This window comes from Populus euphratica, unplaced genomic scaffold, assembly GCF_000495115.2.
Source record: "Populus euphratica unplaced genomic scaffold, PopEup_1.0 scaffold297.1, whole genome shotgun sequence".
NCBI lineage: Eukaryota > Viridiplantae > Streptophyta > Magnoliopsida > Malpighiales > Salicaceae > Populus > Populus euphratica.
The window spans coordinates 99,333-122,529 of NW_011500180.1; the positions used below are offsets into that span (position 1 = coordinate 99,333).

At 29.8% G+C, this 23,197-nt stretch overlaps 1 protein-coding gene across 4 annotated transcripts in view; it reads left to right on the plus strand.

Annotated features, from left to right (window-relative positions):
• The first annotated feature begins 8,677 nt into the window (after positions 1-8,677).
• The window catches only part of LOC105111503 (alcohol-forming fatty acyl-CoA reductase-like), an 18,230-nt gene continuing 3,710 nt past the window's right edge, over positions 8,678-23,197 (plus strand). The window contains exons 1-11 of one of the 4 annotated variants that reach the window (XM_011006872.1): positions 8,678-8,814; positions 8,946-9,049; positions 9,166-9,368; positions 9,525-9,625; positions 9,734-9,926; positions 10,025-10,189; positions 10,286-10,367; positions 10,452-10,538; positions 10,647-10,724; positions 13,554-13,687; positions 13,765-13,934. In XM_011006872.1, coding sequence (XP_011005174.1) covers positions 8,736-8,814; positions 8,946-9,049; positions 9,166-9,368; positions 9,525-9,625; positions 9,734-9,926; positions 10,025-10,189; positions 10,286-10,367; positions 10,452-10,538; positions 10,647-10,724; positions 13,554-13,687; positions 13,765-13,918 — 1,380 coding nt within the window. In that variant the 5' untranslated portion in view covers positions 8,678-8,735 and the 3' untranslated portion in view covers positions 13,919-13,934. Of the gene's footprint in view, positions 8,815-8,945; positions 9,050-9,165; positions 9,369-9,524; positions 9,626-9,733; positions 9,927-10,024; positions 10,190-10,285; positions 10,368-10,451; positions 10,725-13,553; positions 13,688-13,764; positions 13,935-23,197 lie in introns of those variants that run through there. The other 3 variants (XM_011006871.1, XM_011006874.1, XM_011006873.1) reach the window with 3 other exon arrangements.

Below are 23,197 nucleotides of genomic sequence, written 5' to 3' on the forward strand. Positions count from 1 at the left end.
AAACATAAATAAGATAAAAGTTAACTAAGTAAAGGAAAGGAAATGAAAGGCATAAACTTGATATTAATGAAAAGCAAAACATAAACATTACAAAAAATACAAAGAAAGAAAGCAAGAGAATGATCTTGATTTGTAGACGAAGATGCTTAAATGCATGGCAAATGCCTCCTTTTATAGGCCAAAATTGGGAACTATTGATTTGATAACTAATTGATGAGTGGGTAGCCAACTCTTGACTTGGTGACAATCCTTATCTTCTCTTGTCTGCCCAAAACGTCATTGATAACGTCAACATTAGAGCCACTCAAAAACATGAAAGTTGTAGGTAATTGTCTCAGCTTTCTTGTGTAAAAAATTCAGCTCATTCGGACAGATTCGGGCTTCTTTGTTGTTTCTACAATTTGAACTTGAAAATAGCCTTTTTAGATTTGGGCTTCATATGAAAGTTGTAGGCCTATGTCTTACCTTTCCATCCATATAAAATGGACCTAAATTTGAGATCTACAGCTCTAGATATGATCCAGTTACCGAACAGTGTTCCAGTATGGACTGCACCGACATCTCTTTTCGGAGTTTAGCCATCTCTTTGTCCTTTCAATTTCAATTCTTAAATTCATCAATCAATCCTTTTATTTATATGATAGGCCTGCATTTAAAATGAACATTTACCACAAATTAAAGGTATCTTATATTATTAGATATATTATTATAAAACATGCTTTAGTTAAAGAGTTATTGATATTTCAAGTGCAAAATGATGATATAAAACTATGATAAAAATGCATTTTTAAGTACTAATCATCTGTCAAGTGAAAGGCGAATGGCAGACCAAGGAAGAAAAACTGATACCATATCAACAATATTTCTCGAAACTGATTGAGGGCTTTGATGAGATAGATTTTACCCATATGGGAAGAGACAAAAACCAGTTTGCTGATGCTTTGGCAACCTTAGCTTCTATGGCCAAAACTGATTATGGAATCAGGGTACAACCAATCTGCATTGAGATTAGAAATTTTCCAGCTCGTTGTTGTTCAATTGAAGGAGAAATAGATGGAAACCCATGGTTTTATGACATCAAGCAGTTTATCCAATATCAAGAGTATCCCTTGGGGGCATCTAAAGTAGATATGAAGACCTTGAGAAGGTTAGCTCTGGAATTTTACCTGGATGGAGAAATTCTATACAAAAGGTCTTTCAATGGGACTTTACTAAGATGTCTAGATGAAATCGAAGCTAAGGTAGCATTGCAAGAAATTCATGAAGGAATTTGTGCAACTCATGCAAGTGGGCATATGATGGCTAGACAATTACAACGATCTGGGTATTTCTGGATGACCATGGAGAAAGACTGCATCGATTATGTCAGGAAATGTCATAAATGTCATAAATGTCAAGTGTATAGTGATAAGATAAATGCACCTCCAGCTCCTCTATTTAATATGACATTACCATGGTCGTTTGCAATGTGGGGAATAGATGTGATTAGGCCAATCAACCCAAAGGCCAGCAATAAGCATCAATTTATCTTAGTAGCAATTGATTACTTCACAAAATGGGTGGAGGCCAGCTCTTATGCTCATGTAACTCAAAAGGTAGTCAAGTGTTTCATTGAGAAAGATTTGATCTGCTAGTACGGTTCACCTGAGAAGATAGTGACCGACAATGCCCAGAATTTTAATGGAAAAATGATCACAGAATTGTGCGTGAAGTGGAAAATTAAACATTCAAACTCATCTCCGTACAGACCAAAAACGAATGGTGCCGTCGAAGCTGCAAACAAGAATATCAAGAAGATTATCCAGAAGATGGTAGTCACTTACAAAGATTGGCAGAAGATGCTTCCCTTTGCTCTACATGCATATCACACAGCAGTAAAAACATCTATTGGAGCTACACCTTACTCACTAGTATTTAGGATGGAGGCGGTGATGCCTTTGGAAGTAGAAATTCCATCTTTGAGAGTACTAATAAAATCTGAACTAGAAGAAGCTGAATGGGCTAAAGTGAGATATGAGCAGCTAAACATGATAAGTGAGAAGAGGTTGGTTGCAATTTGTCATCACTAGCTATACCAAAGAAGGATGGCCAAAGCATATGACCGGAAAGTCCGACCAAGAGAATTCAAAGAAGGGGATCTTGTACTCAAAAAAATCTTACCACTACCAAGTGAAGACCGAAGCAAGTGGGCACCAAACTATGAAGGCCTATATGTAGTGAAGAAAGCATTCTCCAGAGGGGCTCTGTTGTTAACTAGGTGATTAGTACTTAAAAGTGCATTTTTATCATGGTTTTATATCATCATTTTGCACTTGAAGTATCAATAACTCCTTAACTAAAATATGTTTTATAATAATGTATCTAATAATATAAGATACCTATAATTTGTGGTAAATGTCTATTTTTAATGTAGGTCTATCACATAAATGAAAGGATTGATTGATGACTTGAAGAACTTAAATTGCATGGATAAAGAGATGGTCAAACTTAGAGAAGAGATGTCGGTGCAATCCAAACCAGAACACTGTTCGGTAATTGGGTCATATCTGGAGCTATAGATCTCAGATTTAGGTCCAATTTATATGGATGGAAAGGTAAGACATAGGCCTACAACTTTCATATGGAGCCCAAGATCTAAAAAGACCATTATCAAGTCCAAATTGTAGCAACAACAAAGAAGCCCGAATCTATCTTCCAGCCCGAACACTGTTCGGTATTTTGGCCATATCTGGAGTTCTAGAAGTCCAAATGAGCTGAATGTTTTACACAAGAAAGCTGAGACAATTGCCTATAACTTTCATGTTTGCAACTGGCTCCAGTTTTGACGTTATCAATGACGTTTTGGGCAGACAAGAGAAGATAAGGATTGTCACCAAGTCAAAAGTTGGCCACCCACTTATCAATTAGTCATCAAATCAATAGTTCCCAATTTTGGCCTATAAAAGGAGGCATTTGCCATGCATTTAGGCATCTTGGTTTCCAGATCAAGATCATGCTCTTCCTTTCTCTCTTTGTATTTTTTGTAAAGTTTATGCTTTGCTTTGATTAATATTAAGTTTATGCCTTTCATTTCCTTTCCTTTACTTAGTTAACTTTTATGTTCTTATTTTGTTTATCTATTTTGCTTTCTTTCATTATGTCTAGCTAAGTTAGTTATGTCAAGGTGAAAAGGCTACACTAATGGTGTAAGAATAAGTATAATGTAAACTTAATATGGACTTTAATGTTTGATACTAACATGTTTTATATTTGTTATCTTGTTCACTCTTTAATACTTTGCTTGTTAAATGACTAATCTTGATTTATGTTGTATAACACTTGGTACAACAAATGCTTGGCACTTTCATAGCCCATAATGTATGGTATAACCGACACCTGAGCTATGAAAGGAACTTGATTTGTTGTTAACATAAGTTATAATCATGAATGCTTGACGAGATTTACAAGTATTAGCATTAATTGAATAAGATGACTAATGTAATCATGTTAACAATATATAATTTGATTGGAACCTCCTTTGTGTGTGGTTTCCAATTCAATAATAAGAGTTTATACTATACTTGTTTGATATACCATTAGTGGAACCTCTAACCTTGACATTTGTTATTATTATTGCTTAATCCTTACATTAATATTTCATCTCTAAGTTCTCATCATCATCATCATCTTCCTCTTCTCTTTCTTTATTATTATTATTATTATTATTATTATTATTACTATTATTGTTGTTGTTATTGTTGTTTTATAATTGTTGTTTATAATTTGTACAATTAACCTCCCTGTGGTTCGACCCCGGTCTTGCCGGGTTATTTATTACTTCGACACTCCTGCACTTGGGAGAAGACATCAACCTTTTAGTCGTGTCACTAGGATGGATGGAGATGATTTACCTAGGCCTGTGAACTCTGATTCTGTGAAAAAGTATTATGTATGATGTGTTTCATCCAATCAAAATCAATTAAATGAAGTTTTGGCTAGGAAATTTTCTTTGCATATACCTCACCAAAAAGCCCATGGATGATCTTAATGGCTCAACAATTTGATCTTTCAAATTTTTTACAAGAGAACCCATTCTTCTTAAATGAGGTTTTAAAAAAATTGATTTTGTTTATGATTTCAATGAAATAAATCAATGATTTGTTTAGGATAATGTTCAAAGCAATTCCCTTGAAAGAGATGACCATACAAGTCAAAAACATGCAATTGGAATAACTATCACTCAAATTTTGTATTGGACTTACATTTTATCAGCATGAATAATGGTTGGTAGTATATTAGCTTGTCATGGACTCACAAAACATGGTATCTTATAAATCCAAAGCATTACGCTAGATGTGAACAAAGTTTATTGGTTTTAACTGATCTTACTTGAAATGAGGAAAGACCATCTTTGATATTCCTTTCACTTTCTTTTAAAATTATCCTTTGCAGTCCCAATTTGAGCCGAGTCTATTTAAAGCTTTTTCTTTCATAATAACCTTAACTAAGATCACACCCTACACTAGGGGCAAAAAGAAAGAAATGATCATGGAAATCATCTTGAAGACATGTGAGCTTATGAAGTTTGACAACAAGGAATTCAACAAAAAAATTCCAAATAATTGAGAGAATTCCCAACAAATAGAAAAAAATTCCTAATTTGGAATATTTAGTATCATTTTGTTGTCAAGATAGCAAAAGAAAAGATGAAGATAAGATAACAGTGATCAATAGTTTTCAAACCCTTAAACACTTTTTTTGAGCTTATGAAATCCTCTTTCTTTTATAGCATTGAGCCATAAATACATTACGTGCCTTTAAAGTCCTTTCTAATCAAGAAAGCAACCTAGATCAATAAACAACGTTCTCAAAATATAAGAGACTTTTTCATAAAGAGTCATGACGTAGCAAATAATTATTCATTATTATTCATGCTGTTAAAAAGGGTGTTTCTAAAAATAAAAGGCAATTGTTCCTTTTCCCTCAAAATACATTCAAGCAATCGATTGAACACTTTGAAAACCAAAACAGAAGGTCATCTCATCACTTACCTTCATCTGAGATTACTTTTACTAAGAGATTTAATACAAATCCTTAGAGTTGCATAACCGTCATCAGCCAACCGACATTCAAGTCATCGATTCTCCCTCCTCAGCCATAAACGGCCATCTAGACCACCACCATCAGAATCCTCGTCCTCAGATCTACCAGAATCAACCATCTTTTGGCCGGAATCTCACTAGAAAAATTCACCGCCGTCAAAAGTAACCGCGCGTGAGCCACACACCGCTAGTGGCATTTTCATAAATTTTCGATAAATCCGAGGGTATTTCAGTCTTTTATCTATATAGGGGCACTCAGGTAATTTTCTATGATTTTTTATGGTATTTTTTGATATTTTTATATATAAATACTTGTAAATTTTTGCATGTAAAAAAGCAAAAATAAACAAAAATAAATAACGACGCGGGTCCAATACCCATTTTATCATATCACTGTTCATGGGTCAAAAACCCAATTCTCAAGAATTGATATACCTATTTCTCAATGATATCAAAATAATTTTTATTTTTATAAAATAAATATTATTTGTCGACACGTCTCTTTTATTTATAGAAAAGGACCGATGTCAAAAATTTAAATACCAAATACGGATTATGTCCATTATTATTTCTTTTGGTAAATCAGACGTAACTCTCTTTTTTAGGGATAAACGTCGACATTTTAGACAAAGTCTCCTAATTTTAGGGATTGATGTCATTTTTAACGTGTCTCCTATTTTTAGGGACCGACGTTAACCATGTTAAAAATTTACAAATAAGCTCAAAATATAATAGCATTTGAATCAAATAAGAAGAAAACACAAGTAAGGGTAACCTTTATCTGAAAGGATGTTTTAAGGGTGGTGTCTACCTTCCCTTAATCATAACTAACCTAGTACCCAAATCTCTGGGACCAGTGTCTAATTTTGGATTTCTAGTTCCCTCAAATTACTAGATAGAGACTCCAATAAAATCTTTATTTCCCCCAATCAAGAGAAAAAAAAACTAAATTATTCTTTTTGTTAAAACAAACAAAAAAGAGTGGAGTCGTCGCCCAACGTCGTGTAGCGACACACTGTTCATATGAAATGTGAACAATAATGTTTTTTTGCTTTAAAAAAACTAATTTAGGGTAAATTAAATTTACTCGTACTGTAATCTCATTTTTATTCCTGATAATATTTTACCTGATTTTATTGCATGCTCAAAAAATCATGGAAACTGTTGTTCTTGTCGAATGAATTTTTTATGTAATGGAATTGTAGATAGTTTAATGGAAAAATAAAAAATATTTTATAAAAAATATGTTTTTATTTCATAATGTAATAGTAGTAGTTAAATCTATAATATTTAAATTTCAAACCATTAATATTAATATATATGTATTTTATTTATTTTATAACCTTAATTTAAAAAGCATTATTGACCAAACATATTAAACTACTTTTTATTCAAACTCACTTTTAACTAGAGTTTTAACCAAATATATATAAATATCAAACTAACCTCAACTAAAAATATTTTTTATAAAGTAAATTTTTTCAAATCACAAACATAAAAGCTACCTCAATAACGATCACATTCCATCTCCATCTCCGATCTTTGCTTACATCAATTTTTGTTTTATTTGATCTTTCCTTACATCAATTGTTAACATCAAAAGATTAAAGACATTGAATGTGTTAAAATCACTCAAAACCTATATAAATATATACTTATGATTAAAATGAAAAAAAACAAAGAAACACGAAATATTTATAATTTTTCCAAATAAGCTTTATTTAATGAAACAATTTGTTTAACAATACCAATGGTGTTGTTGAGTAGGATTATAGTTGATAATAATAGATAATTGATGAAATCTACATGTTAAAACATTAAGAGGATTATGTGAATCTAATATTACAAGCTCTTTGTATTCAGAAATGCAATAAATTAATAAAATAAATGCTACATAAGCATTAAATATTTTCATAGTTTTAAAATGTGAAAGTCATATTATATCAGATTTGTATAATATTGTATTTCCTAAGAGAAATCTTATATTATTTAAAGTAAATTTTTTATTAAGTGCCATTTATTTAGGGAAAATAATTTCACTCGAAACCTCTATAAATCTATACATATGATTATAATAAAAAACAAAGCAGCATATAATGTTTGCTACTATTCAAACAAAATTTCATTTAGTGCAACAATTTGTTTAACAATATTAATGATTTTATTAGCAAGATAATACTTGATAATTGATGAAAACTTCATAATTAAAGCACTATGAAGTTGTTTGAATTGTATATTACAAGTTCAAATGCAATTAATTAAGAAATTAAATGTCATATGTTCATTAAATAGTTGAAGTCTCCAAAGATGTGTTGTAATCTATATTTGGATCCCTAAACAAAAAAGAAATAAATAAAAAATAGTCAGAAGAAATCCAAAAAAAAAAAACAGTAGTGAGAATAGGATGTCGGAGCGCCCAAAAATTGGTTGAGGAGGTTTAGAAATATAAAGATTGAAATGTGATAGTATATATTGAATTGATGAGAGCCCTACTAAAAAAGAAAATTCAATTTGGGGAGAAAAATCTAAAATTAAAATGATGTAAAAAAACTAAAAAAATATTAATTTGAGATTAAAAACTCAATTTTTTTCAAAAGAATTTTTAAAATATAAAATCAAACAGAATAATCATTAAAATGTTGTGGTGTGGTGTTCAGTGACTTAGGTTAGTAGTAGGGGTGGGTAAAAAAACTAAAAAACTGATTAAACCGAGAAAACCATGAAAAAATAATTGCAAAACTTGAACCGTGAAAAAAAACTAATTAAATCAATTAGAAGTTTTAAAAAATCATTCGGTTTGGTTTTGATTTTATAAGCCTGAAACTGAAAAAACCAAACCAAACCCCAAATTAAAAAAATTAAACCGAACCAAAATTGATCAATATAAATACTTTTCAAGAAACAAACATAATTTAAGTACACAATCATTTCCCACATCTTATCTCTCGAATTGTCAACACATGTGGCCCATGCTAGTATGTGTCTTTGCGTGGTTGCTTTTGCTTACATGGTTGCTTTTATGTTTGAAGCAACTATAACCAAATATTTGTTTGGTAAACATCAAAACATAATTTATTGTTATGGACCCATCATATATTGCGTTTAAAACACAAGAAAAATAAAAGCAACTTTGCGCTGCTATTCTTCGCTCACACTACTTATTAAAGTTGGATTTTATTGCACGCTAAAAAATCATGAAAACTATAGTTCTTATCTTATGAATTTTGTATGTAATGAAATCGTAGATAGTTTAATGGAACAATAAAAAATATTTTATATAAAGAAAGAAGACCCAACATGATGAATGCAAAAGAAAGGAGTTGCAAGCCACTTTCTATGTCGGCAATCGCTAGTGTTTAGACTCACAGCTTTTTGCCCGGGGCTAGGGTGAAAGAAACGATTTGCACGTGTCTAAGTCCACAATCGTTTTCCCCACAACTTATCTCTTGAATTGTCATCACATCTGGTCCATGCTAACTACCCTGCTTTAAACATTTTAAATGATTTATCACACCGTACCTAAAAGACTAGTAAATGTCAATTTAAGTTTGCAAACCACTGTCCTCTGATGTTGTGGTTATATATATATACCCTCCGAGATGCTGTTTTTAAATCATCCAAAAATTTAATAAAGGTAGGAAAATATTTTCTTCAATGGAGCTGGGAAGTATAACCGAGTTCCTGAACAACAAGTCCATTTTGGTCATTGGTGCAGCTGGATTTCTTGCGAAGAGTATTGTCCCCTCTCAAAAGAAATTTATTTCCTCAAGACTTACGAATTTATGATTTCGTCCCTTTAATTTTTGTAGTGATGTGCTGTGACAGAATCAATCTATTAACAATCTTGTTTTCTAACGTTGGCAGTTTTTGTGGAGAAGATATTGAGGGTTCAACCCAAAGTGAAGAAGCTTTATCTTCTTCTAAGAGCCGTGGACACTAAATCTGCTGAAGAACGCCTGCATAATGAGGTAAAATCTTCTTCTTTCTTTCCCTTTTTTGTATCTTAAATTTATTATATGTGCATCATGGACTGAAACATAGAATAGTTCTTGATACTATATTGGATATATACTGATTTATACAGGTGATAGGGATGGCCTTGTTTGATGTTTTGAGAGAGCAACATGGTGCAAGTTTATATTCCTTCGTTTATGAAAAACTGACTCCTGTTCCTGGGGATATCTCTTGTGTGGACTTGGGAATAAGAGACTCGTTGTTGAAGGATCAGATATGGAATGAAATTGATACGGTGATTAACTTCGCTGCCACCACCAACTTTGATGAAAGGTCAGCAAGGAAATTAACTGATTTTCATTAGTTCATTTCTTTTAGAGATAAGAGATTTAAATTCCTTTGCAACGAAAGATATTTAAGAATTTATTAATCACTAAAATCAGTAACGTTTCACTCTTCTTACTTATTTTTTTATATTGTTTGTTGAAGATACGATGTTGCATTAGGTATCAATACATTGGGACCTTTGCACCTCCTGAACTTTGTCAAGAAATGTAATAATGTTAAGGTGCTTGTCCATGTATCAACTGGTAAGAATATTTATTATGTAGTATGCACACAATCCACGCCAAGTATAATTTTTTGGAATCTTTAATGCAGACTAACGTCCATCTTCTCAATGATTGTGCTTTCGTCAGCTTACGTATGCGGCGAAGATGCAGGATTGATACAGGAGAAGCCATTTCCCTTGGGGAAATCCAAGAAAGGCACCGAAATGATAGACATCGACATGGAAAAGATACTGGTCGAGGAGAAATTGACGAACCTCCACTCAGAACATGCTGAAGAGAGTGCGATCACATCTTACATGAAGGATTATGGCTCTAAACGGTAGTAATATCTAATTAAATGGTGACAATTTTCGTTTAAGACATATATACTTCTTTGCCTGACATGATGTATTTTCCCTTGATCGTGATTAATTACAGGGCCAGGATGTTTGGATGGCCAAACACTTACGTATTTACCAAGGCAATGGGAGAGATGCTCCTAGTCCATTATAGTAGAGATACAGTACCTCTAGTCATTATCCGCCCTACTATGGTAACAAGTACTTACCAGGAGCCGTTTCCCGGTTGGATTGAAGGTGTAAGGTAATCTGCTACTGCATATCTGCATGCGCATCATGGTGTAAGCATGCATGGTTCTTAATTAATTTTCGAATCTCAATTTTTGTCCCCATAACACAGGACCATTGATGGTGTCGCTGTTGGCTATGCTAAAGGGAAATTGAAACACTTCCCGTTCAATCCAAAGTTAACAGTCGACGTGGTTAGCTAATACCCGCTTCGTTCTTTCATTAGTTTTTATATATATAAGCATGCCCAAACTGAAAATGTCCTGGAAATGATGCAGATACCAGCTGACATGGTAATCAATGCTCTTATAATGGCCATGGTGGAATGTGCAAACCGATCCACTACTTCAGAAATCATTTATCATGTAGGATCTTCATTGAGAAATCCGTTCAAATTCTCAAATTTTCAAGAACTAAGCATGCGGTACTTCGTTCAAAATCCGTTGATTGACAAAGATGGAAAGCCAATAAAGGTTGGCGAGTTTACAGCTTTCAGCTCCATGGCTAGTTTCCGTATATACACGGCGATTTGTTATTCGTTGCCATTAAAGGTTTGATCAACATAGCTAATTTAGTTCAGCTGCGTCTCAATTTCCAATTCTTTGGCATTACTTTATTTTCACATTTCGTTATGTCCATCAAAATTTAGTCTATTTCTATGGTTCATATTGTTCACACATCACCTGTTCATATTGTTCACACATCACCTGCATCATCATAGGTCCATCGTTCAAAAAGAGGATGTGATGTCATGATAGTTGCACGAAAAGTGTCCTTGTGGATAAAAAATAACAAGTTATTTAATGAAAATCTATTTTTACTAAATTATTTGAATATAAGAAAAGAAGACATCTGCGTATGAAAGCAAAGTCACATTCCTTATTAATTACTCCTATCTTATTGATTGACATAATGAAAATATCAATATTTTTTTTTTCGAATGTAAAAATATTGAAATAATAAATAATCCAATAAAATTAAGGTTGAATAATAAAAAAATTAACTATATAATAATAATAATAATAACAATAATAATAAGTTAAAGAGGATTTTGTAATGTTAGATTAATGTGAGGATTAAATAATGATAAAATAATTGTCAAGATTAGAGGATCCACTAATAGTATTTTAAACAAGTATAATATAAACTCTTTTTATTACTCAACTAAAAACCATACACAAAGGAGGTTCCAATCACATTATAAATTGTTAACATGATTATATTAGTTATCTTATTTGAACAAAGCTAATACCTGTAAATATTGTCTGATATTCATTATTATAACTTATGTTAATAATAAATAAAGTTTATTTCATAACACATGTGTCGGTTATACTATACGGTTAGGTTATGAAAGTGCTAAGTATTTATTGTACTAGATTTATATCAATTGTACTAGATGTTATATGATATAAATCTAGATCAACCATTTAACAAGTAAAGTATTAAAAGTGAACAAGATAACAAATACAAAAGATATTAGTATCAAACATTAAGGTCCATGTTAAGTTTATACTATACTTATTCCTATAGCATTAGTATAACCTTTTCACCTTGACATAATAAATTTAACTAAATATAATGAAAAAGAAAAACATAAATAAATAAGATAAGAACATAAATAAGATATAAGTTAACTAAGTATAGGAAAGGAAATGACAAACATAAACAAAAGATTACTATAAGCAAAACTTAAGCATTACAAAAATATAAAGAGAGAGCAAGAATATGATATTTATCTAAAAATCAAGATACCTAAATGAATAACAAATACCTTATTTTATAGGCAAAAATTTTAAACTATTGATTTATTGACTAATTGTTGAGTGGGTGGCCACATCTTGACTTGGTGACAATCCTTATCTTATTGTCTCAACAAAACATCATTACTAACATCAGAATTTGAACGGATTGTCTTATGAGTTCTAGGAAATTATCTTAACTTTCCAACAAAAAAAATAGATATATTTGGACTTCTAGAACTCGAGATATGAGTTGAATATTGAACAGTGTCTGAGCAGTAGGACAGATTTGGACTTCTCCGTTGTTGCTATAATTTCAACTTGGAAAAGGTATTTTTTGAATTTGGACTCTTCATAAAAGTTTTATGCCTATATCTTATCTTTCAATTTATATAGAGCAAACCTAAATCTAAGTTCTACAACTCCAGTTATCATCCAATAAATGAATGGTATTTCAGTTTCGACTAAACCAACATCTCTTTTCTAATCTTAGAACTCTATTTGTCTTCTTAATTTTAGTAGTTAAACTCATCTATCAATCCCTTAATTAATATGATAGGCCTACATTTAAGATGAATATTTACTATAAATTAAAGGTATCTTATAGTATTAGAAATAATATTATAAAGCATGATTTAGTTAAGGAGTTATTGATACTTTAAGTGCAAAATAATGATATAAAACCTTGCTAAAAATTTACTTTTAAGTACCAATCATTGAGTTTTGTAAGAATTGTTAATATCCAATTTACAAATGTCAAGTTATATTAGGGGTGAGTAAAAAAAACTAAAAAACCGATTAAACCAAAAACATAACTGAAAAAACCAAATCATGAAAAAAATCAATTAAACTGATTAGAATTTTGAAAAAACAGACTAATTCAGTTTGGTTTTATAAGTATGAAACTAAAAAACCTGAAATGAATCGACCCGAACTAAATCTAAAAAAACCGATCCAAACCCGAAAAAACCAAGTTAAACCGAAAAACAAAATAAAACCAGGCCAAACCGGTTTAAACATGTTTTTGTTTTAAAAATCAAACCGAACCGAAACTAGTAAGTTTTAACCGGTTTAAAAAAACAATTCGGTTTAGTTACTTTTTTAATAAAAACTGAACTGAACAAAAAATAATCACCCCTAGGTTAGGTAGTATTAGAAAATAATATAAATTATATATTGGAACATTATCTAACAATTTATGTTATTGGGTTGAATTGATTTTTTAACATGGTATTGAAGCCTTAATGATCAAACGATTACAAATTCGATCAAATCTCACTATCCTCATTTATATGATGAAAATTAAGCACAAGATAGTATAAGTTTGTACAATTTTTAAGTTTAAAGAGTTTTTACTTGAAAGAATGTCTTAAAAAATAATATAAATCATATCGTTGAAATTCACTTAATAGCTTAAGTTGCCCATACTTAAAAAAATGGTGGAAGAAGATAGAAATTGGTGCACCATGCATATGTCTCATGCATGATTACAATCTAAAATAAATAATTAAATTAACGTTTGTCTTATTCTATAATTGCGTTCCCTATCTTACAACATATAATCAAACATAAACTTCCTACGTATGTGATTGTTTTCTTATTAATCTCAAACTTACAAGTATTTTTTTCTCTTACCAGGTATTCCATCTAGCAATAAATACTGTTTCATACCAGAAACCCTACAACGACAAGTACACTGCTCTCAACAGAAACTTGAAACTAGGAATGCGATTAGCTGAGCTCTATAAACCTTATGTATTCTTTAAGGGCATGTAAGGATTTAGTTATTGAATTCCAACATTACAAAGATTACAAAAATAATGAATTAATTTTATCCTTTTTTACTCAGATTTGATGACGCAAACTCGGAAAAGTTGCAAATTGCTGCAAGAGAGACTTATTCAGATGCAGATGCCTTCAATTTTGACCCTACATGTGTTAATTGGGAAGCTTACATGATAAATATTCATTTTCCGGGTCTCGTAAAATATGTGCTAAAATGATATATGGCAACATTAATTTGGCATATTGTTCCTACGAATTGTTTTATAATTGATTGTAATATTTGGTGTTTTTTATTATGATGAAAACTAAAATTAGTGGAGAAAATAAATTATCCAATAAATGTAAAATTTAATATATCAAGTGTATGTTGTTAAAGACTTGTAATTTTTTATTTCTTGTTATTGAAATATGCTATTTTTCCTTAATGTTTTTTCGTTAAATGATTCAATATTCAATATATAGTTATATAATTTGAAAAATATATCACTCATATTCATATCATGTTCTTATACAATATCTTTTTTTTCCAATATTTTCAGTTAATTATAATTTTAATTCCAATATTCAGTTAATTTTAATTTTAATTTTAAAAATTTTTGTGTCAACAAAAAATTATGTGCATGAAAAGTTTGTATGTTACTCATGAAAGCTAAAAAAAGAAAATCATAAAAAATATGTTAGACCTAGTTATGTGGAGTTTTTAAACTAAAATTTTAATTGTTTGGGGCAGGACTAAATAATTGGAAAAAAAATTATTTTTTATTTTTTGGAAAAACTTCCCTTTATATATATATATGTGTGTGTGTGTACTTTAAAAGAGGAGATAACTAACAAAATTAATGATGTAGTAAACGATCATCTATAATCAAGTGCATTCCAATTCCAATTGAAAAATACCTAATATCATATTGTGATCAATTGAATTCGTTTATCAGAATTTGTTAAGCTGCAAGCAATATAAACAGATCAGAAGAAGAGTGTGTGTGTGTCCCTATGCGATGTCACATGATATATAGAATTACAACTCAACACAATCGGAGGAAAGAATGGCCACAAGCGTCGTAAATGTGTCACGATAATAAATTACTCATATCTATAAACCTTTGAGCTGCCCTAGTGCGACGAGAACGGTTGAGAAGTCCAATGATGATAGCGTAATGTTCTCCAGATATCTTAACTTTATATCTTTTAGACATTAGTTCAAAGATTCTGCAAGCATCATCTGCAAATCCGGCTTCATCACAGATTGATAGAACCACTTTGAAAGTGAAATCATTAGGAGTAAACTTCCTGGATCTCATCTCATCAAAAAGTTTGATTGCATCTTGCCATAGGCTATTATATCCATAAGCCTCTATGATGGCCGTCCATGTCATTGAACCCTTGACAGGAACTGCATTGAACACTGCTTCAGCACTATGAACCAGTCCACAACTCCCATACATCTTGACAAGCTCAGATGAAACAAAAGGAACGGACTCAAAATCTTTCTTCAAGAGATGTCCATGAATCTCTTTTCCAAACTTCAAGGTTTTAATTTTACTGCAAACACTCAACATCCTTGCCATTGTAACAGAGTCTGGCCTATGCTTCGACCACTGCATAAACCTAAACACATTGAATGCTTCATATATGCACCCGTTTTCTACATATGAATCAATCATGGCTGTCCATGCGATCACATTCCTAGCCTCCATACCATCAAACAACCTGACGCTATAATCCAAAACACCACACTTTGAGTACATTTTTATTAGAGAAGTAGTGAGAGATACATTTGGCAAGAACAATTTCTTTACAGAAAAAGCATGAGTTTCCTTCCCATGTTTCAGAGTCTTCAAATTAGCACAAACTGGAATTACAGTTGCAACCGTTACCACATCAGGCGTATACCCTTCTTGCTGCATCCAAACATTCCTTTCCCTCGATCCATAAAACACACGCCTCCCTGAAACCATGTCCCCACATTTGCAATACATATCAATTAACCCATATTGAATCGATAACTCCATTGAACAACCTTTCATATCTTCAAAACGTAACAATGAACCTCCTGGCCTAATCTCCTCGCCCATACTTCTCCTATCACCGGAAGAATAGTAGTTATAATAACAGAATTAGGATACAACCCTTCACTTACCATCCGCCTAACATAATCCGAAGCTTCCCATTGACGCCTGTTATGTGCAAATTGAGAAAATAAAAAAAAATTAAGAAAAAAATTAATTTTGGAATTTTCATCCTAAAGTTTGAGTATGTTTTTGATTAAATGGTAGAAACTATCTTGGTCATGTCTTCTTTGTGACTATATAGCAACAATTCGAAGTAAATAGTTAGTTTAATAATATAATAAAATTTAAAATTCTAAAAAATATTCATAATCTGTTTTTTTAATAAAAAAGTGTGATTGTAATTATAGATAATTAGTAAATATCTTAAATTGAAAACTCTTGTAAGAGTTTTAGAGGAAACAAAATATCATAAATCATCAAATATGAGATATAATATTTAAGTTTTAATATTACAAAATTAAAATGTATCTTTCTACCATGGTTACAATTATATTATGCTATTTTGAATTATTTTGTGTAATATAATCCATTTTTTCAGATAAAACCTATTTATACTAATAATTAAAATCATTAGCATTATATTATTTATGAATATTTTTATTTTGGATTGTACTTTTTAATTATATGTTGCAAGAAAATAAATTAATGATTCAAACTTAAATAAAAATTTATGATTTGTTTTATAAATAAATATTTTTTTAATATTAGTTGGATTCAGTTTAATAATATGAGGAATAGACAAGACGAAGTTTCCTTTTATGGCTATGCGATGCTTTTAGCTGAGAAGGCTGGATTTGGAGGCTGGCCGTTAGCCCACATGAGTTACCATTGAATTTTCGTTTTGTTGCAATCATCTCTTTTAAATCTTTCGTGTTGTTACAATCATCTCTTTTAAATCTTTTCGTGTTTATAGTACTGGTATCATTTTCATGTTGTTGCAATCATTTTTTTTTTATTGTATTGATAGTACTGATATTTAAATTTTAATATGTTTTAAAAGACTTTTTTTTATTCTTTGTTTTTTTTTTTTTACTTGTAGTTTCTAAAGACAAAGGATAGAGAAAAAAAAAAAGAGATCTTAAAGGCTCGGAAGCTTTGATAATTGTACTTTTAGAAGCATATTAAAGTATTAATGATAACATTATTAATATAATTAACAAAAATGTTAACAAGATAAATCCAACAATATTAAAAAAAAATATAACTAGTAAATAAAATAGGCTATATTAATTATCCATAAATAATGGGGTTCTCTTGTTTTCGAAGCTATATTTTTCTAATTATTTTTTATGATACGTTTCCAGCCAACAATAAATTAATACCTGTCATCAAAGCTTAAAGTACAACTGTAAATGATTACAAGCGAGCAGAGGATCTAACACAATGAATGCAAGAGATAGGAGTTGCAACCCGCTTTCTAGATCTACACAGTCGCTAGTGTTGAGACCCACAATTGTTTTCCCGTGGCTAGGGTGAAGGAAAAGAACTGCATGTTAAGGATATATTTAAATTTATAATTAATATAAAATTAAAATCATAACTTACATATTAATAATAAAATTAATTATGTTTAAATTAAAATAAAAAAATATTTTTCATGAAAATTAACAAAACATTAATTAAAAAACAAACTAAATTAACCCGAGTTAATATATGAAATCTCTGACTTAGATTATGCAATTAGGATAACTTCATGGAAAGTAAGTAAAAGAATTTACAAAGTTCAATTAAAAAAGGAACCGAAATATTAACATAGTCAACTCAAGTCAATTTGTTAACTTTACAATCTAAATTGTGAGATTGAGATAACTCATAGAAAATAAATTGAAAAAAATAATGAAGTTCATTTTTCAACCAATTTAATATTGAAAGATGAAATTAAAAAAAAATAGAAAACAAAAAAAAAACAACCCAAGTCAACTCACGCTTAAACCCATGATCGAAAGTATGAGATCATAATAAATTCATCGAAAGTAAATAAAAAAAAATTATAAAGCTTCACTAAGGAAAAAAAAAACTAAATCCATAAGATTGGGATAACTCCATAGAAGATAAATTGAAAAAAATTACAAAACTTAATTCTCAACAACTTAATATTCAATGATAAAATTTAAAAAAAAATCTAAAAAAAGAAGAAGAAAAATTGAGTAATTAGATGATGGAATTAAAAAAATCAATTAAAAAATGACACAAAAATATAATTAATTCAGGTCAATCTATCAAATCCATAATTTAAGTAATGACATAGGGATAAATAACCTCATAGAAAGAACATTTAAAAAAAAAAAGTTCAATTAAAAAGAAGCCAAAAAATAAACAAAGTCAATTCAAATCAACTTGCCAAACTAGTGACTTAAATCGTGAGATAATAATTTTTTTTTTATGAAACTCAATTTTAAATCATCATAATATTAAATGATAAAATAATAAATATATAAATAAAATAATTAAAAATGACAGAAAAAAGTAATCAAAGTCAATACGAGGTTAACTGGTTCAACCTACAACTGAGATTATGAGATCATAATAAATTTATAAAAAATAAATAAAAAATCAGTCATAAATCTTCACTTCTAACAAATACTTACTATTTGATTGGTGGCTTTGTTGTTTATTTATAGGTAGATCAAGTTTAATTTACTTCAAGTGTCGTTCATCTAAATGGAAGTTTAGAGAAATTGATATAAAAAATTACATAAAATAGTCTTAGTTAGAAGAATATTGAAGTTTTTAATTTATTTTGGATTCAAACCCAATAAATTTAATTTGTTTTGTCAATAGTAATCTTTAGATCATCGGCCAGATTTGTTGAAATTTTAATATATACAAAACATTTTATTTTTTTGAAAAAGTCTAACACTTTATTTTCAAAATAAAAATATAAATTCTTCTCATATAGAGAGAAAAAACAAAGAAGGAAATAAAAAAAGGATAATATAGTCTAACAATGGAAATCATATTCATAACCAAACCAACCATTTATCTATTGAATATAATCAAATCATAACTATTTGTCAATTAAAAAAAAGAGCTTAATCATTCCATTTGATTTATACAATTAACTAAGATTTAGATCATCATTACTATATCTATGTACATTTAGGCCACGGAGTCCTAGGAATTGTTTTGTAGTTGAAAATGAACTGCTCATAAAAAATGTTCCAAATCAAAAAGAAATCCAGCCCATAAGAACTAAAATAAACCAAAAGGTTATGAAAAAGAAAATTATAATGGAAAAAGAAAAAGAAAAATGAATAGAAACAAAATGAAAAAGAGAAGGCCTTTGAATTTCTTTCTGGACAGAGAAAACTAACCTATCATGAATAATAAAGCTTTGTTAATTTTCCAAGCATGCACGAGAGAGTGGAGGTGTTTATTGGTCTTGTTTTCCTCTTTGATATCTGGAAATGTTGTAAAGTGTTTTTTATTTAAAATAATATTTTTTTTACTTTTAAAAATTTATTTTTAAAATCAATACATTAAAAAGTTTTAAAAACATTAAATTTGTTTTTAAAATAAATTTTAATAAAAAAATTGAAACTTATTCTAATATTTTTGAAATAGTTAGAATTAATACTATGATCAAATATCTGAATGCACTCCAAATTATTTTTGAAAATCCTAAATTTCAATTTGAAATATTTATCGGGGTAATGATTTTAAACAATTATAATCACTACCAACAACACTAGGCTTGTAAATACAAGGGAAAAGAATAAATGTGTGCCTAAGCTATTATCTCTATCCAATTGAGTCCATTACCTATCAATTCTTACATGGCCTAAGTACACAATTGTTTTCCCACATCTTCTCTCTTGAATTGTCATCACATGTGGTGCATGCTAATGTATTTGTTTGCATTGTTGTTTTTGTTTACATGATTGCTTTTATATTTAAAGTAATTACAATCAAATAATTGTTTAGTAAACATTAAAACACAATTTATTATTATGAAACTCGTTATATATTGTGTTTAAAAAGCAAGAAAAATAAAAGCAGCTCTATGCTGCTTTTCTTTGCTCACACTATTTATTAAAGTTGAATTTTAATTTATTCACATTGTTTATTTTAATAAACAATTTTTAAAAAAAAAACCAGTGTAGTGAATTTTCATTCACTCTCACTGTTCATGTGAATAATGCTTTTTTATTTTAAAAAATTAGTACAGTTAATTAATTTTACTCACACTGTTCATGTGAATGTGAACAATAATTGTTTTTTGCTTTAAAAAAACTAATTTAGGGTAAATTAAATTTACTTGTATTGTAATCTCAATTTTATTCCTGATAATATTTTACCTAATTTTATTGCATGCTCAAAAAATCATGGAAACTGTTATTCTTGTCGAATGAATTATTTATGTAATGGAATTGTATATAGTTTAATGAAATAATAAAAAATATTTTATATATAGTTTAATGAAATAGTAAAAAATATTTTATATAAAATTTGTTTTATTTCATGATGTAATAGTAGTAGTTAAATCTATAATATTTAAATTTAAAACCATTAATATTAATATATATGTATTTTACTTATTTTATAATCTTAATTTAAAAAGCATTATTGACCAAACATATTAAACTACTTTTTATTCAAACTCAATTTTAACCAAAGTTTTAATCAAATATATATAAATATAAAACTAACCTCAACTAAAAATATTTTTTTATAAAATATTTTTTTTCAAATCGCAAACATAAAAGTTACCTCAATAACGATCACATTCCATCTCCATCTCCGATCTTTGCTTACATCAATTTTTTTTTTATTTGATCTTTCCTTACATCAATTGTTAACATTGTCGCACCCAACATCGCGGCGGCCTTAAAAAATTATTAATGTTTTTGGAAAGAATGAATTTCTGACATCCTGTTTTTTAATGAGGATATTCTTGTTTAAGGAGTAGCCACCTAATATTATGGTCACTAGAAACCCTAACTGGTTAACAGAGATTCTATAGTACAAGACTGGTTACATAAAAAGAAAGATATTATCATCCCTTAAACATCCTGCCTAAGACAGGCTGTATGGCTGATCTTTGTCGTTGATTGCTAACACTTTTGTTGGTTTATACTATGATGGTTTGCGTGTAATATTCCTTACTCTGACGCTAGTGAATAATCAACTACGGATATTTCCAACTCTGACATTGATAAATATTATATAGGTATTAAAATGAATAAATTTAAATCATTTTTTTTTATTCCTGACTCTGTTGGCGTCAATGAATAAACAAATAAAAATCAATTTATTTTTTACACATACACATTATTTTTATTTTTTATATAGCTAAATAAAAGCAAAAATTCATTAAAACAAAATAAAATAAATTTACATTAGTATTTTTATTCCTAACTCTAGCGTCAGTGAATAAACCAATAAATTTACTTTTTTATCTTATTTTTTATGCACATTTTTTATTTTTATATAACTAAATAAAATACTATGAAATAAATTTGAATCGGTATTTTTATTCTGACCTTGGCATCAATGAATAATAAAAAACAATAAATTCATATTTATATTTTTTTTTTTACATACACAATTTTTATTATTTTATTAGTTATATTTTTGGGCTAGGCCCAGCTTACATACATAATTTTTATTATTTTATTAGTTTTTATTTTTGGTCTGGGCCCAAGGGCTAGGCCCAGCAGCCCAGCCCGGTCTAAGAAGCAAGCGTGCATGAAAGCGCTTGCCTGATACAAGAACAAATGACTTCTAAAGTGAATTATAATTCACTCCTATAGTAGCAAGTGAATTATAATTCATAACTATTGTAGCAAAGCATATTATAACGAATTATAATTCACAACTACTGTAGCAAAGCATATTATAACACAAAAGAAAGCAGGGAATGAGAAAGTACTTACCTGATCCGGGGCGACTATGTCGAAGACGATGGTAATGGTGTGCCTAGACAACGTTTTTGTTGTTCTTTCCTTCTGCTTATCTCCTCCTTCTTTTTATGCTCATTATTTTCTCTAGTTCTCTTTTCCTCTTCTTAGTCTAGTCTCTTCCTCGTATGTTCCTGGAATCTGCTGCTTGCAAATGAAGATGACGATGTGGAAGGGCCGTTCCACCAACACGGCTTCCTCTCCTCTATTTTAGTTTTTTATTCCCCCGGTTCTATCCCTTTTTTTTTCTATGAATTTGCTCTCAGTTGCTCCCCTGTGTCGTTTTCTTTTACCCCTTTTTTGCATACACTAAGGTCTGTATTTATAGTGTCAGAGTCCTTTCGTGTGTGAGAAGTAAAGTCTCAATCAAACTCATTCTCTTTTTTTGAAGTTCAAATTAGAATCGAATTCGAAAGCAAACAACTATCATTATCTTGAAGGTAAGGATTATCTTCAAGATAAAGATTATCTTGAAGAAGGTAAGAATTATTTTGACGGTAAGGATTATCTTGAGGATAAAGATTATGTTGAGGATAAAGATAGAATGAAAAAGGCACATTGTAGTTCCTAATTTTCACGTAAGTTGACAAATCACACTTTTCAACAAAATAAATCTCTAATATTTTAATTTTACATTTTAAACCCTGTAAAATTAAATTAAAAGCCAATAAGCTAAAATTGGGTTACAACAATTGACCCCTCTTTACAATGTTGACGGTGCAAAGGCATTAGAAAATTTATTTTCTTTTAACTTTGTATAGTAAGTTTTGTAAAGAAGAATAATTGTGAAAAACGCTCCCTTTTTTCTTTCCCCTTTTTTTTGAGTTTTTTTTTTTTGAAATGGATCAAATTGTTTTGGGCATCCGGCCCGATAAAGAAACACGAAGAATTGCACGATGGTCTAATTGTTACAGGCGACTTACCTGATAAAGAATAAAATGCGAAAAGGGTTTCGTGAGTGGTCTAATTGTTCTAGGCAACTTGCCTAATGATTGAAAAATATGAGGATTTTTCAGGATGGTCACATTGTAATGGGTTACCTGCCCAGTTGAAAAATAAAAGGATTTTTTTGCTGCCCAGTTGAAAAATAAAAGGATTTTTTAGGATGGTATATTATAATGGGTTGCCTACCCAGATGATCACATTGTAATGGGTTACCTGCCCAGATGGTTACATTGTAATGGGTTACCTGTCCAGTTGAAAAATACAAGGATTCTTCAAGATGATATATTGTAATGGGTTACCTACCTAGATGGTCATATTATAATAGATTACCTGCCTAGTTGAAAAATACGGGAATTCAATCCCTCAGGAATTTGACGAAGATAAGGTATTGACCATGCATGCTGAAGAGGGATTAATGGTTTTTATAGAAATCACCAGAATTTATAGGATTGAGAAATAACTAGAAAAACAGAAACCATATCTAGCCTAGCCCTAGAAAGAGGAACACCATCATATAGGCCAAGATCGCTGTTCTTATGATACATGATCACAGCTACAATATAATTTTATCTCCTAGATT